The sequence below is a fragment of the Manis javanica genome, chromosome 12 (assembly GCF_040802235.1).
Source record: "Manis javanica isolate MJ-LG chromosome 12, MJ_LKY, whole genome shotgun sequence".
Classification (NCBI taxonomy): domain Eukaryota; kingdom Metazoa; phylum Chordata; class Mammalia; order Pholidota; family Manidae; genus Manis; species Manis javanica.
The window spans coordinates 44,487,352-44,504,918 of record NC_133167.1 but is presented as its reverse complement, the minus strand read 5'-3'; the positions used below and the strand labels follow the sequence as shown (position 1 = coordinate 44,504,918).

General features: G+C 34.7%; 1 protein-coding gene across 4 annotated transcripts in view; it reads right to left on the bottom strand.

Moving 5' to 3' along the window:
- Window positions 1-3,266: 3,266 nt before the first annotated feature.
- ITGAV (integrin subunit alpha V) overlaps window positions 3,267-17,567 on the bottom strand; it is a 104,690-nt gene continuing 90,389 nt past the window's right edge. For all 4 annotated transcript variants that reach the window (XM_037000245.2, XM_037000244.2, XM_037000243.2 and 1 more), the window contains 9 exons: window positions 17,462-17,541; window positions 16,996-17,076; window positions 16,419-16,524; window positions 15,658-15,816; window positions 14,596-14,709; window positions 8,022-8,135; window positions 7,815-7,922; window positions 7,148-7,270; window positions 3,267-6,915 (listed from right to left, as the gene is read on the bottom strand). In XM_037000245.2, the coding sequence (XP_036856140.1) occupies window positions 6,820-6,915; window positions 7,148-7,270; window positions 7,815-7,922; window positions 8,022-8,135; window positions 14,596-14,709; window positions 15,658-15,816; window positions 16,419-16,524; window positions 16,996-17,076; window positions 17,462-17,541 (981 nt within the window). In that variant the 3' untranslated portion in view covers window positions 3,267-6,819. The remainder of the gene's footprint in view (window positions 6,916-7,147; window positions 7,271-7,814; window positions 7,923-8,021; window positions 8,136-14,595; window positions 14,710-15,657; window positions 15,817-16,418; window positions 16,525-16,995; window positions 17,077-17,461; window positions 17,542-17,567) is intronic.

Sequence of the window (17,567 nt, the reverse complement as noted above, 5' to 3'; positions counted from 1 at the left end):
TGCCTGTATATTAGTACGTTGGGAGCAGATAAATTTGTTTCTCCAGTTTCACAGGTCCACATAAGAGAGAGGAATTGTACATCAGGATTGATCATAACCCAAACCTCACTCATATCTAATTAAATTACTTAATGATGAGATTTGCAGTGTTAGAGCTGATGAGGTTAAGAAGGGATTTTGAACTTTGATTTGATGCTACAATGGTTTGACTTCTGAGTACTTTCAAATAGGTTGATCTTGCATGTGAGTATGATGTGAATATCTGAAGGCCAGAGGTGGACTGTGGTTAGCATAATACCTCCCAAAAGATGTTCAAGACCTGATACCTGGAATCTGTAATATTAACCCTTCATGGCAAAAGGACTTCACAATAACTTAAAGCTACTTCATTATCCCAGGCATGATACAGTAATGAGGCTCACCCACAGACCAATCCTGCATAGATCTAGGAGAGGATATGGAGCAGGCAGGATGGAAAACTGCATTTGGGAAATTGGAGATGAGAAGGGACTACATCTGCATGGTGAGTAAACCAGGTTCTCAGCTGTGTTGACTCCCTGCTAGATACTGCAGTTACTTTATGGTTCCCTTGAGAGGCTAGGGCAGCCCAGTGGGAATAAGATGCAATTACTTACTGCTATGTCATCTCTAACTATTACTTGGGAATCATTGAATACCTGTGGGATGATAAAGAAAAGATCCTTGAGATTCAATTGGTGCTAGTAATTTAGCACCACATGGTGGTAAAATGCTTGATTACTAGTTTAATAAAGGTTCAAGTTGGAAAGTCAAAATTGGTTATTGCTAGTAAGTAGGAAATTTGCTTATTTTTTAATACCTCTTCCCTTTCATTTTCTAAGGTTTACTGAAAAATTCAAAATCATTCACTTGTTTCCCAATTAAGTAATAATGGCTCTGAATTTTAAAGATGTTTATGTATTTATAATCTAAAAAGCTGATTTAACTGCACTGTTCAAAAATAAGAAAATTCATAAGCCACCAGAACTTTCTTGCATCCTATGGGAAACTAGGTACCCTACAAATGATAAAAAATAATTTATACTACTGAGGTGGGGTGCATAATTCTCCAAATTAAATACTGCAACTAATAATATACATCATTTAGTGTTTTTTTGTAACTTTGCAGTAACTAATAATCTGAATACAACATTGACTCTTGAACAATCTCTTAAAGATTCCATTTCCACACTAATATCTGAGAAATGGTGTAAAAGTTTGAGATTACTTTGAAACAAATCAGGTTTTTCTTTAATAACAAGGCTAAAATTACTGTGTAAAGTTCAGGTTCAAAATCTAAACCTCCTTTTAGTATAACACCATCAGTTTATGTATTTGTTACGCTTCAGGATGAGACTGATAAAAAGTACACCAGGGGGTAAAAGGAAATCTAACCATGTAACTCTCTAGGCAACCCAGAACAGTTTAGGAAGTGAATAAAAATATTATCTGGAAGAGTATTGGTGTTGCACTGATACTCAGGCACCCCAGCCTATTCACTAGATAACAGCAAATCTATCGTGACTAGTAATGTAGGCATCGTACAAGGCATACAGAAGGACTTTGAATGTGTAGCCTTAGTCCCAATCCTGCCCATAATTGCTGGACAAACAATAAGCCCCCTGGGCATCCATCATCAACAGCATGAAGTTGAGTGAGGTAAGGCCTTCTAACTTGTGGCTTTCAGTAGGTGGACCATGATGGGCACCAGTGCTGTTTGTGGTGATAGTCCTGGCTATTTGGGCTTCTCTGAGCTTTCAGACTTGTAAGTTGCGGTTTCTGATAAGCTTTGATAAATTTTTGGTTTCAAATATTTTGTCTGTGCCATCATCCTTCTCCTAAGACTCCTTTGCACCTAAATTGTCCCACAAGTAACTGAGGCTGTTTATTTTTTTAATCCTTTCCCCCCGTGCTCCAGTTTGGATGAATTCTATTGATCTAAGTTCACGGGTCCTTTCTTCTGTTCTATCTACTCTTTTTCCCCCTCTGATGAATTTGATTTCAGGTATTGCACTTTTTAGTCCTCAGATTTCCACTTGTGTTTCTTTTATTAGTTTCCAAATTTCTCCTGAAATGCCCATCTCTTTACACATAATTTTTTTCCCTAGATTCTTTAACATGTTTCTGTTATTTAAAACTCATTTGCTAAATTGTTCCTGTTGACTCATTTTTCTTAAAACTTTGGGTGAGTTTTCCTTTTTTCCCATTTACACACCCACACACAGTTGGGACATTGTGGATGATATACTGTAGAATCTTTAGGTCATGTTATATTCCTCTGAAAAGTAAGCTTTTTGAGCAGACAATTAAATTATAGGTGGATCACCTTAAACTTGCGGAAGCTCTGTTTTATGCTTTGTTAGGTGGTTCACTCACAAATAACTAACACTGTTAAGAAATTCAGGCTTTTAGAGAGGTGTGTCATCTCTTTTAAGGCCATCCTTTTAGCACATTATTGCTGGCTCATGTGACTGAAAAACAAATCCTCCAGGGTTTCAATGGGAGGACTGGGGTGTTTCGAAGCCTCTGTGACTGGGTAGGACTTGAACTCCAAGGACTTGTACAGGAGCTGAAATAACTGCTCAGTTCTTCCAACCGCCCATCTATTGCTGTCCTTTTGGGTTCCTTGGAGTCTCACTGGAGCAGGGCCAGGGCCAGGGCCAGGGCCAGGGCCAGGGCCAATCAAGAATTTGAGGGAAAAATATTTCTCCCTCCCACAGTGTGACTCCTTCTTTTCTTGGATTTCCCCCCTCAGTGTCTAGCTGGGATGGCAGGTCCATCATTCCAGGAAGGGAGAGGGCACTTTGCTGCTTGCATTCTATCTGCACAGCCAACAGAGATCAGCCTCAGGGGAAAGCGTGGCTCCTTTCTTTGGGAGTCAGATTCCCTCCAGTTTCAGTCTGGTTTTGGTAACTTCAGTGTCTTCAAAAAGTTTCTTTTTTTTTCCTTCCTATTTCATCATTTATCATTAATCATCATTATGTGATACAAGCAACTCTGCCATTATTGGAATTGGAAACCCCTTTAAAATTTTCAATGTCTGTGATTCTATGATTTGTAATTCTATTTTAACATTAGGTATCTGTTGTTCTTTTTGTGTTACCTTTTTTCAAATAACTAACACTCAAGAAATTCGGACTTTTAGAGGGGTGTTACCTCTGAGGTCATCCTTTTAGTGACTGAAAAACAAACATGGCAAAATAATAGGAAAAAATGAAGTATAAAGGAAAATATGAAATACACAAAAGTGGCACCATATGCTCAAATTTATTGAACAGACACAAGTTACACATTGGAAACTAAGCAGAACGCCGTACCAGTTTTCACTAACTCAAATCAAGTTAGCACATGTCAAATTTTAGAACACACACATTTTATGTCTCACCCAATGTGGGTGGTCACAGAAGAAGCTAAACAAAGCAAATTACTTTCTATGTTGCTTAGGTGGCAAGTTAATGTGATATACAAGGCTTCCAAGTTACTTTAAGATTTTTCGAAGTGTTTCAAAACTAGTCGGGAATAGTTTATGTCTAGACTGAAATAAAATGTACAATGGACCTTTGAAGAGGTAAATAACTTTGTTTGTATATCCATAGCAGAATTACTCTTTCCTGTTAACAAAAGTACTAATAAATCTCCACTTAGATTAGGTTTACTAGATTAATAACAACTCTGAAATTATCTAGGTTTGGTTATATTGTTATATTGCACTTGAGAGCAAAGACAACAAAAATAAAAGATTCCGTATCTCTCTGAAGAAGTCCATTATGTATTGGAAATTAGAGTGAAATATAAGCATATATGTATGCTACCTGTCCACAGATAGGTTCATCATTCGAACTAGCCTACCAACAAGTTAAAAAAGACACTGTCCACTGAGTATTACAGTCATTTCATGCACCATTTTTGATATATTTAATTTTCAAATTTTATACATTTTTTTCAGTTACCAAATATACATAGGCTATCCAAGGACACAAACAAGGTGACACTGAGATGGGCAATAGTCACACACAACTATTCCAAGAATGACTTCTTCCTCCCACGCTTGGCACTACAGCCTACAGCAAAGGAACATCTATCAACTTCCAGATTCTGTTTGCCTTATCTATTATATACTATACTTTTGCCACATAGATCTCTTAGGGTTACAATTCACTGTCAAAAGTCTTCCACAGCCCTCTTACAAAGCCAGTATAGTCTCTTTTACTAATACTTAAATTTTTTTCTGTATATGAAGTATTAGTGAGAATTTGCTAGAAATAAGTACTTTTATAACAGGTAGAATCATGGCACATATTTGATTAATTGTCTTATACTTTGGAATTTTAAAGAACTTAATTAGAATTACAGTAATAATTAATTGCAAGGGAAAGGGAAGATATCCCTTGCACAAATATTTCTCAAAATATCAATTCTGAAATAAATGCCTATATAAGAAAACAAGTTTCAATATTTCTTACCAGTACCTCACTCACCTGTTTAAAACTAAATCAGATTATAAGAATTGTACACTCAAAATGGATGTCAATGGATGTCAAATTCTCAATAAACCATAGACACAGTAATATTTAAAATATTTGAAGATTAAAATAGTAATTACATGACTATTTTTTGACATTTTAACCACATACATTCACATACTACTTTAGGGTACAAAGAATCCCAATATTTTCCTCAAAGAGTTGGCTTTTAAATTATTACTTCTACCATATTTTTGTAGGGATATAAAATTTCATTTTTAAAAAGAAAATACTATTGCTTAAAATTACATTTCATAAAGCAATTTAAAGCATCATGTTAATTTCTAATAATATTCTTCAATCACCTATACAAGATCATACCTTGAGATAGAAACCATAAAAAGCATAGATGGTACAAAAAGCAAATAGTAACTTTTTTTCAAAGAGTGAATTTCTACCCTACATATATTGTCAGGAATGACTACTACTACGTGGGAAAACAAGGTGAAATTTGCTATAGACCAACTTAGTCTGGTGGCAGGCCCTAGGATAAAAATTTTTTTTTCTTAAAATACTCTAGAGATTTATTGCTAATAAAAATACTGCATATGACTAAGATCTTTTAAGTTACCAGTAAAATCTATACTATAAAACTATTAATTTTGAAATTCACTAAAGCTAAGTACAGGGTCTTGTCTATGTTCTAATTCATTTAACTTACCTATGCCTCTATGTTATGAATATATTTGAGCTTAAGTCATTTGTGTAGGAAATTATACCACAAGACATGGTAAGATAAATTTCAATTACTTTTAAAATATAGAAAAATATTTAATTATTTAAGGGAAATCTTTATCATTGTCTAATAAAGACAGCAGTTAAAAAGCTATTAAACTCTTAATTTCTAATGCACAACATGAAGTAATTGCACAAAAATAGGTATAATTAATAGTCATCCTCAGGCCTTGAGGACCTCTGAATAAATCACATATTGCTGTAGAGGATTTATCACCCTACAGGCATATAAAACTACCACTTGCCACCTGTGCAGATTTTATTTAAAAAACCAAGAAAATGTAATTTGTTAATAAACCTAAGAAAGTTTTAAAGGGTTTCTAAGAATTTGAATTACTTACAAAAGTAACTTTTAGAAATCATTTTGAGAGCTGAGACTGATTTTACACATTATACCCTGCTTAAACTGAGGTACTATCCATGTGAGTAGCATCATGCTATTGCTAGAAGTAAACCAGGGAGCTACTTTAAAATTTTCAATTCCAAGCATTTCTCACAGGGTTGGGGGGCTGGATGCAGGTTCCTGTAAGTTGTAGAGATTCCTTGTTGATCTTGTTGTTCTCAGTAATGGTTTTGGAAATATAAGGAAAAATGCATACATAGGAGAAAAATAAATTAATCCCAACTAAGAACCCTTGCTCTAAGAATATACTATTAATAAGCAACTCTATTAAGAAACTATGAACACAGTCTTTTAATTTAAAAAAAAAATACTTTTTTTGTATTGTAAATAGCCAGACTAATACATGGAAAAATGTACCTTGGAAATGATTTCCAACTCTATATGGCTTTAAGCATCATTATGTTTAGCAGAAATTAAACTATTACACAAAAGATGCATTTCTGATTACAGAACTAATTTTTTAGTATAAGTTGGATTTGAAATAAACTTACAGAAATTAGGATGTAATAAAACAGAGTGTGGATTAAACATAAATAAAAATTTAATAGCCTGTATCCAATTTTCATATTAAAATAAAATATTATACCTTCCTTATTGCAGGAAAGGATTTTGATGGGATCATACTTTTTTTTTAAAGTTCTATCATTTATGTAATATCAAAATCTAAGCTCATGCAGTTACAAAGTTAATAGCTTGAAAACTCAGCTGTAGTGTAATGTGTATTAACATTAAGTCTCTGTACAAAGGATGTGGATACTAAGGTCCCAATTTGGATTGCTTAAAAACCAAAAAAAACAAACAAAATCCAACATTCGAAATCAGAAAGTTATTGTAGGAGGTACTATTTTATATAAAGTGGTAACTCAGGCACTACTGTCTATATACACTGAAGAAGAACTAGCACTTGAAATTTTATTATTTAAATACCTAAAAACACAAGTCAGTGCTGTGTATTAAATGTATGTCTAAACTTAATTGTAATGAAAAGTTGACAAATATTGCTCTCATTTTGTGGTTAATACCAGTGGGCACCATCAGCAGTACAGTCTTGGAATTTTATTCCTCATGAAGGAAACTGAAACCTATAGTGAAGTTGGTAATTCTACTGGGTCACGATATAGCATAATTTAAAAATCACAGTTAAGTCTCCGAGTTTCCTTCACCATTTTCATGAGGTTGAAGTTGTTCCCTTTCTTGTTCTTCTTGAGGTGGCCGAACACGTTTAAAAAAGCCCATCTGTCAGTTGAAGAACAACTAACATTACTGCCACACCAGTGAAGAATTATCACCAAAAAAGTTTAAATGACACTCAGTATAATTTTCCTTCCTTCCAGGAATGCTCATGACGTATCACTGATGGCCCCTTTCTTCCTCCCCTTCCTTTTCCATCCTTCCCTCTTTCCCCGCCTCACTTGGCCTTTTCTTCTGCTTCCCCTCCCCTCCCTTTCTTCTTAAGCCCATTACTTACCCTGTACATTACAAATACCAGAACAGCCAGTAACAACAATCCTGCTAGAACTGCTAAAATGATCACCCACACAGGCACAGGCATGGGTGCTGGCTGAATGCCCCAGGTGACATTAGTGGTAACCTGTTGAGGGAGAAAAGTCTTTGAGTTTTAAAAATAGTTCACTGAATTATTCAACAAATACCTGAATGCCTACTATATTTTTATGTTAACGATATTCACATTATTTCTTTCCTTGTATATGTAATTTATGATTGTGTATTTGGTATTGATAGCATGCACAGTCAAAACTTGACAACAACAGGTTAACTTCTGAAATGATTTTCAAATAACCCAATTCAGTTTATGATGTATTGGTCCCATTTTTAATCCTCAAATTAAAGAACTTTAAGATGCCCTTGCTTATTGTAGTTAATTTCCAACTTTTTAACAAAATTTAGTTTAATGCAAGCATCTCTTACAAAAGACATGCTAAAATAATAACCTTAGTAAGTCTGGGGTAGAGGGGGTAAAATAATAATCCTAAAAGTAGGTTATAATCCTTACCAAGTAACTCTTAATTACTGTAAATCATCAAAATAGTTAAACTGCCATTATTTAAAATAAATTAATATCTCTGGCATTGAACTGACTGCCCTTATTCTATTTCCCCAAATCAATGACTTACTAATGTGGAGTTGAAGATATCCTCAATTGGAAGGTTCTTGTAAGGAAATTCTATGACATTAAATGAAGCAGATGACTTCAGAGAATATGAATGATTCTGGTTTTCTTTCTGTATGGAAATAACAATGAATGATCTCCTAGATGTGAGGTCTTTCACATTTCTTTGAGAAATGAGTAAGTTTGGTGAATGCTGCATCTGTCTACTTACATTCATAAAGGTCTCAGTCCACAGCAGAGACTTGACATACAGGATCGCACTCTTTCCTCTGTCTAGTCGCCCAACCTGGCAGATAATCTTCAAGCATTCAGCAATTCCACAACCCTACCAAAACAATTTATTTACTTACAAGAAAAGGGAATTCTATCATCTCTCCAACATATGAAAATTACACATTTTACTTGTTTTATGTGGAGGCTAAAGAGATTACCTAATACTTTTGCCTTACAGGTATAATGTTTAAATAAACAGGTTAGTAGTTGAGTCTATGAATGCTTTTTGTTATGAAGGAGTTGGTTTTAATGTGATTTATTATAGAAGGATGTGATGTGCTACATAGAAGGATAAGATCCATAATATTAAAAGATTTATTTTATTTTATTACTATTTTTTTTTGAGAGGGCATCTCTCATATTTATTGATCAAATGGTTGTTAACAACAATAAAATTCTGTATAGGGGAGTCAGTGCTCAATGCACAATCATTATCCACCCCCAGCCTAATTCTCGTCAGTCTCCAATCTTCTGAAGCATAACGAACAAGTTCTTACATGGTGAACAAATTCTTACATAGTGAATAAGTTCTTACATGGTAAACAGTACAAGGGCATTCATCACAGAAACTTTCGGTTTTGATCACGCATTATGAACTATAAACAATCAGGTCAAATATGAATATTTGTTTGATTTTTATACTTGATTTATATGTGGATCCCATATTTCTCCCTTTATTATTATTATTAAAAGATTTATTTTTATGCCTAGAACTCAACATTATTCAGGCAAACCCAGAGCATGATTAATTTTTAGTAAGACATAAAAATCAGATCACAATGTGCCTGTGGAAAAAAGAAACAGTGAATCTTTAACAGTTATTCCAAGCCAGACCTTTAGAAATTAAGTGGTGTGCTCATGGTCTTTGTCGCATTAGTGTTTTTATCAGCAAACTTGAAGGCAGTCAGGCAAAGGTAACCAATATCCACCACCTTCCATGTGTGGGTCAAACCACATTAGAAGTGTCACATGCATAGTCACAACAATGCTATCAAGTAAATGGCACTTCCAGTTGATGATGAGAAACAGAAGCGAGCTTCCTTGACATGGTAAGGGGCATCTATGAAAAACCTGCAGCTAATATCATCCTTAATGGTGAATGAATGGATGCTTTCCCCCTAAGAGCAGAACAAGACAATGATGCTTACTCACAACACTTCTATCAACATTGTTCAGAAGGTTCTAGCCAGTGGAATTAAGAAAGAAAAAGATTAAATAAAAGGTATCTAGATTGGAAAGGAAGTAGTAAAACTATTACTATTCACAGATGACAGGATCTTATATATATATAGAAAACACTGAAGAATCCACAATAAAACCATTAGAGCTAATAAGCAGATATAGAAAAGGTACAGAATATAAGATCAATATACAAATATGAGTAGTATTTCTATACATTGGTAATGAAAAATATGAAAATAAAATTAAGAAAATAATTTTATTTAAAATAGCATCCAAAAAGAATAAAGTATGTGCAAGTAATCTAACCAAGAATGTGTAAGACTTGTACACTGAGAACTACAAAATATTTTTGAAAAGAAATTAAGACCTAAATAAATAGATATCTCATGTTTAGGACTGAAAGACTTAGTACTAAGATGGTAATACTCCCAAATTGAAAGATTCAATAAAACTGCTACTCAAAATTCTAACTTGCTATAGTTGTAGAAATGGACAACCTGATACTAAAATTCATACAGAATTACAATGGATCCCAAATAGCCAAAACAAACCTGAAAAATAAAAAAATGTTTGAGGGTTCACATGTCCCAAGTTCAAAACTTACTGCAGAGGTACAATAATCAAAACAATTTGGTACTGGCAATAAGGATACATACACAGATCAATGGAATAGAACTGAGAATCCGGAAATAAACCCATACATTTATGGTCAACTCATTTTCAAAAAGAATGCCAAGATCATTTAAGGCCAAATGATGCTTGGACAACTGGATAGCCACATGCAAAAGAATGAATCTGGGCCACTACTTCACACCATATATAAAAATTAACTCAATATGGATCAGAGATATAAATATAAGAGCTAAAAGTATAAAACTTAGAAAACCAGAAAACTTAGGTGTACACCTCCAAAACCTGGGGCTAGACAATTGTATCTTAAATATGACAACAAAAGTATAATCAACAAAAGATATAGACTTGAGAAAAGAAAGTTGTACTTCTTTGAATTTCTAAAGTTTTTTCATCAAAGGATGTTACCAAGTAAAAAGATGCTATCACTTATAGAATGAGAGAAAGTATGCAATAACAGCTCTCAAAAGGGTGGTATCCAGAATGTATAAAAAATTTTTTATGACTCAACATCAAAAGGCAAACAGCCCATTTTGAAAATGGGAAAAGGATTTGAACTGACATTTCTTAAAAATACATGTATATAAACGAAGATGCTCAACATCATTAGTGAATAGGAAAATAGAAATAAAACTACAATGAGATAGCATTTTACACTGACAAGGGTAACTGTAAGAAAAAAATTTTTTTAAAGGCAATAGTTAAAAACAACAAGGATGTGAAGAACCTGGAACCTCATACACTGCTGGTTGGGAATGTGAAATGGTGTAACCTCTTTGGAAAACAGTTTGACAGTTCCTCAAAAGTTAAAGAGAGTTTGCATATGACCCAGCAAGTGTATTCCCAGGTTTATTCCCAAGAAAACTGAAAACATATGTTCACACAAAAACTTGTACATGAATGTTCACAGTGACACTATTAGGAATAGACAAAAAGTGGAAACAACTCAAATATTCATCTACTGATGAATGAATAAACAAAATGTGGTATATCCATGGAATGGAGTATCATTCAGCTATAAAAAATGATTGAGGTACTAATCTGTACTAATGTTGCCAAAGTACTAATTTGTTGTAACAGGGTGAACCTTAAAACATTATGCTAACTCTCTGGAAGACTTGTGCCAGGGGATGATCATCAAAAAGCCTCCACAGGGATCTGGACGATGCTGCGGTTGTGGCTGCATCCAGCCCACCGTCTCCTGGACTTGCCATAGGAATGAGGAGGGAGATGTCTAGGCTGGCATGTGCATACAGTGAGACAACGAATTTGACCGGATCTGTACTGTTGGAACTCAACCAGGAGTTGGGAGGGGTGCAAGTTGTAGCACTCCAAAATCTCATGACTATAGACTATCTACGGTTAAAAGAACATATGGGATGTGAACAGATCCCAGAAATGGGCTGCTTTTATTTGTCTGATTTCTCTCAGACTGTTCAAGTACAGTTGGACAATATCCATCATATCATAGACAAATTTTCACAAATGCCTAGGGTGCCTAAATGGTTTTCTTGGCTTCACTGGAGATGGATGGTAATTATAGATTTGCTTTGTTTATGTCACCGTATTCCTATTATGTTAATATGTGTGTGCAAATTAGTTAGTAGTTTAAAACCTATACATACTTAAGGTACTCTACAAGAAGATATGTCAAAGAAATAATCAATCCTCCCATGTTTTCTTCCATATGCTACCTCTATAGCTTTTCTTCTTCCTTCCTAATTACAACCCTTAAATAGAATTCGTGCCTCATATCGAATTTACCAAGTATCATAATTCCTCCAGGTGGTAAAGATACCTCGAGACAAGTGCTGGGCATAGAATCCACAGGGCATAAATCTACAAAGAAGTAAAAAAGCTAACCTTTTCAAACAATATGGCTTCTTTCTCACTTACCAACTTTACATTTCCCTGTATGGCACCGGAAGATGACTGGTTAGCCAGAGACGGGTAAGATTCCTCAAGGGAGGAACAACCTAAGACAGGCACAGTCGCAGGGGGGCCATCAGGTGAGAATTTGGGGATCAACAGAGGTGAGGCTCAGAACCTCACTCCCCCTGCTTTGAGAGAAATCTGCATCCGTGGATGTTTTGCTGCCCTTGTCTAGCTTGGATTAATACTTAGTCCATAGGCACACACCTGATCATCTGATCATCTACATTTGCCCTCTTACAGCACTAAACTATGTTTTCTACCTTTATCTTGCATCTACCTATCACTTCAGCATTTTATTAAAAATAAAAATAATAATAATAATAAAGGGAGAAATGTGGGATCAACATATAAATCAAGTACAAAAATCAAACGAATATTCATATTTGACCTGATTGTTTATAGTTCATAATGCGTGATCAGAACCGAAAGTTTCTGTGATGACTGCCCTTGTACTGTTCACCATGAAAGAGTTTATTCACTATGTAAGAATTCATTCACCATATAAGAACTTGTTCGTTATGCTTCAGAAGATTGGAGACTGACGAGAATTAGGCTTGAGATGGATTAATGATTGTACATTGAGCATTGACCCCCCTATACTGAATTTTATTGTTGTTAACAACCATTTGATCAATAAATATGAGAGAGGCCCTCTCAAAAAAAAACCAAAAAACATTATGCTAAGTCAAAGAAGCCAAATGCAAAAGGCCACATATTGTATGAGTTCATTTATAGGAAATGCTCAGAACAGACAAATCCTTAGAGACACAAAATAGATCAGTGGTTGCAAGGGGCTGATGGTAGGAGAGAGGGTAACAACTGCTTAACTGATACAGCGTTTCTTCTTGAAGTGATGAAAGTATTTTGGAATTAGATAACGCTGGTGATTACATAATTGTGTGAATATATAATAAAAATCACTAAATTGTATGCTATACAATGGTAAGAATGGTTGAATTTTATGTTATACAAGTTTACTCTCATTTTCCTAAAAAAATGTAGGCTGGTAGAGAGTTCAGAATCAAAAGTAAGATAGGGGTTAAAAGAAATTTCTATTCCACATGGGTTGGTCAGGGAAGCCCTATCATAATCTGACATTTAAAGACAGCAGAAGATGGGAAAATAAACTATGGAATTATCTGGACAAACAGGATTCCAGGTAGACAGAAGAGCAATTTTCAAAGCCTGAAAGTAGAAACATGCTTGGGAATGTCTGTTCAGTGAAAAGAAAGGTGGCCAAAATGGGAGGAGTAGGGTAAGGAAAGGAAATGCAGGTAGCAGGGCCTAGATCTTGTTAGGCTTTACTGATATTAGGCTGACTCTGGCTTTCTCTCCGAGTTAGATGGGAGGGCACCAGACTGACCGACCTGATCTATATTGAAAAGGATCATGATAGCTTCTGTGAGGCATATAAACTGCAGTGGGGAAAAGGGCGAAAATATGGAGTCCAACTCGAGGTTTGGCAATAGTCCAGGTGAGAGAGGAAGGTGGGCTGGGTTAGGGTGTGGCAGTGGTATAGCTGGTGAGAAGGGGCTGGATTCTGGGGGTTTTGAAAGTAGAACTTGCTGACATATAGGATGTGAGGCTTGAGAGACAGTAGTTAAGCATGATGCCTGGGTTTTGGACAGAGAACAGAGCTGACATTTACTAAAACTGGAACACTGTAAAAAGAACAGAGTTGGAAAAACTCGGGAATGTTCTTATAATTACGTTTAAGACTCCTATTAAATATTTAAGAGGAGTTCTAGTAGGCAGTTGCATAATGGAGTCTGGATCAGGTTGGAAATATAAATCAAAGTCATCCAGAGATGATATTTACAGTCATGAGAGTGAGTACAATAATCTAGCACAGAACTGTCTGATAGAACTTTCAACAATGATAGAAATCATCAGTACCTACACTTCCCAAAGCAGCAGCCACTAGCCACATGGCACAACTGAATACTTAAAAGGCAGCTGGTGTCTACAATATTGGACAGCACAAATCTAGTGAATGAATGCCGATGGAGCAGACAAGAAATCTGAGATCTGAGTCCTGGAATACTCTGTAAGAGATTAAAGGTCTGGAAATGGAGATTATGAAGAAGTAGCCATTTGTGGTAGCATGAGAACCAAAAGAGTCGTGTCCTAGAAGTGAATGGTGAGTGTTTCACAGAGGATAAAGTGTTTAATTGTGCCAAAAATCACTGATCAGTTGCAGTGGACGATACTAAGAAGAGCCACGGAATTTGGTGAAATTCACACTTTTGATGAAAAATGTGAAAGTAATTGGTGACTAATGAACATAAACACTAAACCAGGGTCTCTGCTAGTTGATAATTTGCAGGTCTATTAAATTTCAAACATTTAAATAAGCCCCTTTATAACATTATGGTCATTATATAAGCTGACTCAAAGAAGGTTAATTGTAATGCTAATTATTCTTGTGATACATTTTTGTTGAGGCTTTCTGAGTTTTTCCTGCAGTATTGCACTAAAGCCTCAAAGATTAGGTTAGGTTGAGGCCAAGAAAGAGGTCAATTAAAGGAGCAGTCAGTAAAGTAAGTTGGAGCATTAAATATTTTTATTAGCAATCTACAAAGATAATCAGATTAACACCAGATTTTTTTCAAATGACCTAAGAACAAGGAAAGAGGAGTGAATGGTATAAAAATACATGTAGTTCTCTCAAGCACAGCTGTTGTTATTTTTGAAATGTTCTTTGGCATCAGTTCTAAAATCACATATTTTTAAATGTTTAAAGTGCTTGTTGAAATGGCACTTACCAAAGTGTGAATACCTCCTTCACTGAGGGTGAGATCCCGCTTGGTGATGAGATGGTTCCGGTCACCTTGTCCAGCAATTGTGTCATTCTTCTCAGTTGTTTGCAAATTCGAGATCTAGGATTATATGGATAAACAGTGGTAAACAATGATAGAAAACATTTTACACTGACATTCTGGCATAAACTGTTACACGTGATTAAAACACAGTAACTGAAAATTTGGCACAATGGAAAATTCACAGAAAAAATAATACATGGTGAAAAGTTAAGCACAGAAAATAGAGATTAGAGTCCTTAATATGCAGAAAAATATTATCTCTGACTAGCCATGATTTTCTCCCTTTGCATAACTACAACGGAAACTGACAAAACACACAGGAACAGCCTGAAATTTCATAGTGCTGTAGTAACTGTCATAGTATATCTTTTTTGTTTTCCTAATTTTCATTAATACAAATTGTACAATAGCTTTGTATCCAAATATATGTGTTAGGATGAAGACGAGCATGTCCAAAAGTATATACAATTCCATAAAATGACATTTTTCTAGGTTATGTAAGTCAAAATGTTATATTTTGCCTCAAAGACAAAAATTTCAACAAAAAAGCCCCACCCTTGATACAGTATTACATGTGCATAAACCACAACAGGATGGAACCAAAGACAAGTAGTGACTCTATAACATCTTACTACGCTGATGGACAGTGACTGCAATGGGGTGGGTGGGTGGGGGAGGGACTTGATAATATGGGTGAGTATTGAAACCACAATGTTGGTCATGTGAAATCTTCACAAGATTGTATATTAATGATACCTTAATAAAAAAAAATATCTCCTGAGGCTCACTAACCACTACATAAACGTATGGTTGGTTCACTAGAACTTCACAGAATTGATGCTTATACATTATACAAAAAAACAACTTAGTCTTTAGTGCACTGGTTATAAATATTTCAGCAGAGTGGGTTTGTGTATTAAAATAGTTGTTTTATTTCATGTATTTTTTATAGATTTAGGAAAAAAAGCAATAAAATATATGAAGAGCTGCTATTAATCACCTTACCTTAATTCTCAAAGGGTTGATCTCCATATCTGACGTGCAGTTCATCGGCCCATCAATATCATATTGAAGGATGTACAACAGAGTGTTATTGTTGTATTTGTAAGGCCACTGAAGATTCAGCATTGCCTTGCTGAATGAACTTGGACCATTGTTTCTTAGCTAATGAGGAAAAGAAAATGTGCATACTTTGGGTGAAAATCTATTCTATACTGCTCCCCTTTCAGCAACTTTAGGAATCATTAGTACAGAATTTGAATAACAGCAGTTTCCATAGTTACTCCAAAGTTACAACATGATTGTTATTACAAAAAACAGATCAAACATTTGCCTCTAGTGTAGGCAGTATGTATTAGGATGAAAATATAAACAAGAGAACAATATGAAAAAGTTCTGGATGAAGATGACATAGAAAGTTTTCTTTCTACAGAAATAAAGTCTTTAATGATCTACTAGAGGCATTGTCAACTTTTAGTCAGAATTGCAAAATGTCCATGTGAAAATTATCAATGACTACGATTTTTACTCAAGTAGAAATGATCAACTTTAAAGAACGATTTGTAAAAACTGCTTTCCTTAGCCACTTGGGGCTTCTTCTCTAAAAAAAAAAAAAAAGGCAATTTATGAATATGGAAAAGTTTAAAGAACTTTCTGGTACATAAGTAAAACTATGCAGAAGTTACATACAAATTAGACTTGTTTTTGACCTCTGTTCCTCTCTTTGCTCCCTACCAGGTTTTAAGTTAAAACCAACAACTGCAAACCTCATAGATGTGCTGAACAACTGGCCCAACATCTTCTTCAGTCTCAGGGTTCTCCTTGTGCTCCCAATTTGTAATCGGAAGAAAGATATGATCAGGACTTGAGACTCTAAACATGACCAAAGAAAACCAACTGTGAATATCAAAATGATATTGTCAGCTCACTTTCAAAGTTCCCTGTATCTAAATGAGTAAAATCAGAATGAAAAACACATATTAAAAGGAAAAAAACTATACATGTATGTGTATAGGTACATGCACACACACATACACACTACACACAAAATACTCTTGAATCTAGTGTTAGCAGGTGAACTGATAAGCCCATGTGCATAAAAGTTCAATAAACTTATTTTCTGCCTGCTGTTGCCATGTCTATTTCCAGATTACCAAATAAATATTTGGGGCTTTGGAACTCATGTAGGACCTATCTTTCTACATAAGCTACTAGTAAAATCGCTATACTTGGTGTGCCTACTATCCAAAAGAATTAAGAGGTCCTAGTAGTTACTTTTCAAACTACTTTTTAAAGTAGTTTAAATCATGAGGATGATATACTCACCTTGGTAATCATACTCACCCTCTTATCTCAACAGCAGCTAAAACAGCAAGATCAACTTTGTAAGATACAACTGGGCTTACTTTGTCGAAAAGATTGGAGCTGAAAAAGAAAGAAATACATTTAGAACTGAATTGAGCATAATCACCATTCAAATCATACAGAGGCAAATGCAGTGAAAATAAAACAACAAATTAAAAGCAATAAAGAAATGAAAACCTTATAAATTAAAATAATTATTTTCATTAGCATTTAATTCCAAGATAATGACTATTTTACTTAAGTTTTGGTTTTGTTCTACAAACTCAATACCAACAATAAAATCGTTGTATGTTATAAATACTGATTTTAAATGGCATAATCAAGTGCTGAAATTTTAGTCTATTCTATTCCATATTAATGTAAAATATATTACATAATATATATCTGTAACAAATTATATTTCCTCAACAGTTATTATGAACTGAAAAAAACTTGTTTTCCATACCTTTGGATTTGTAAATCAAATTTCACTTTGGTATCCATCTCTGACTGCTGGTGTACACTGAAGCGAAGACCTGCTAACAGCTGAAGGAAGAGGAAAATATGGCAAT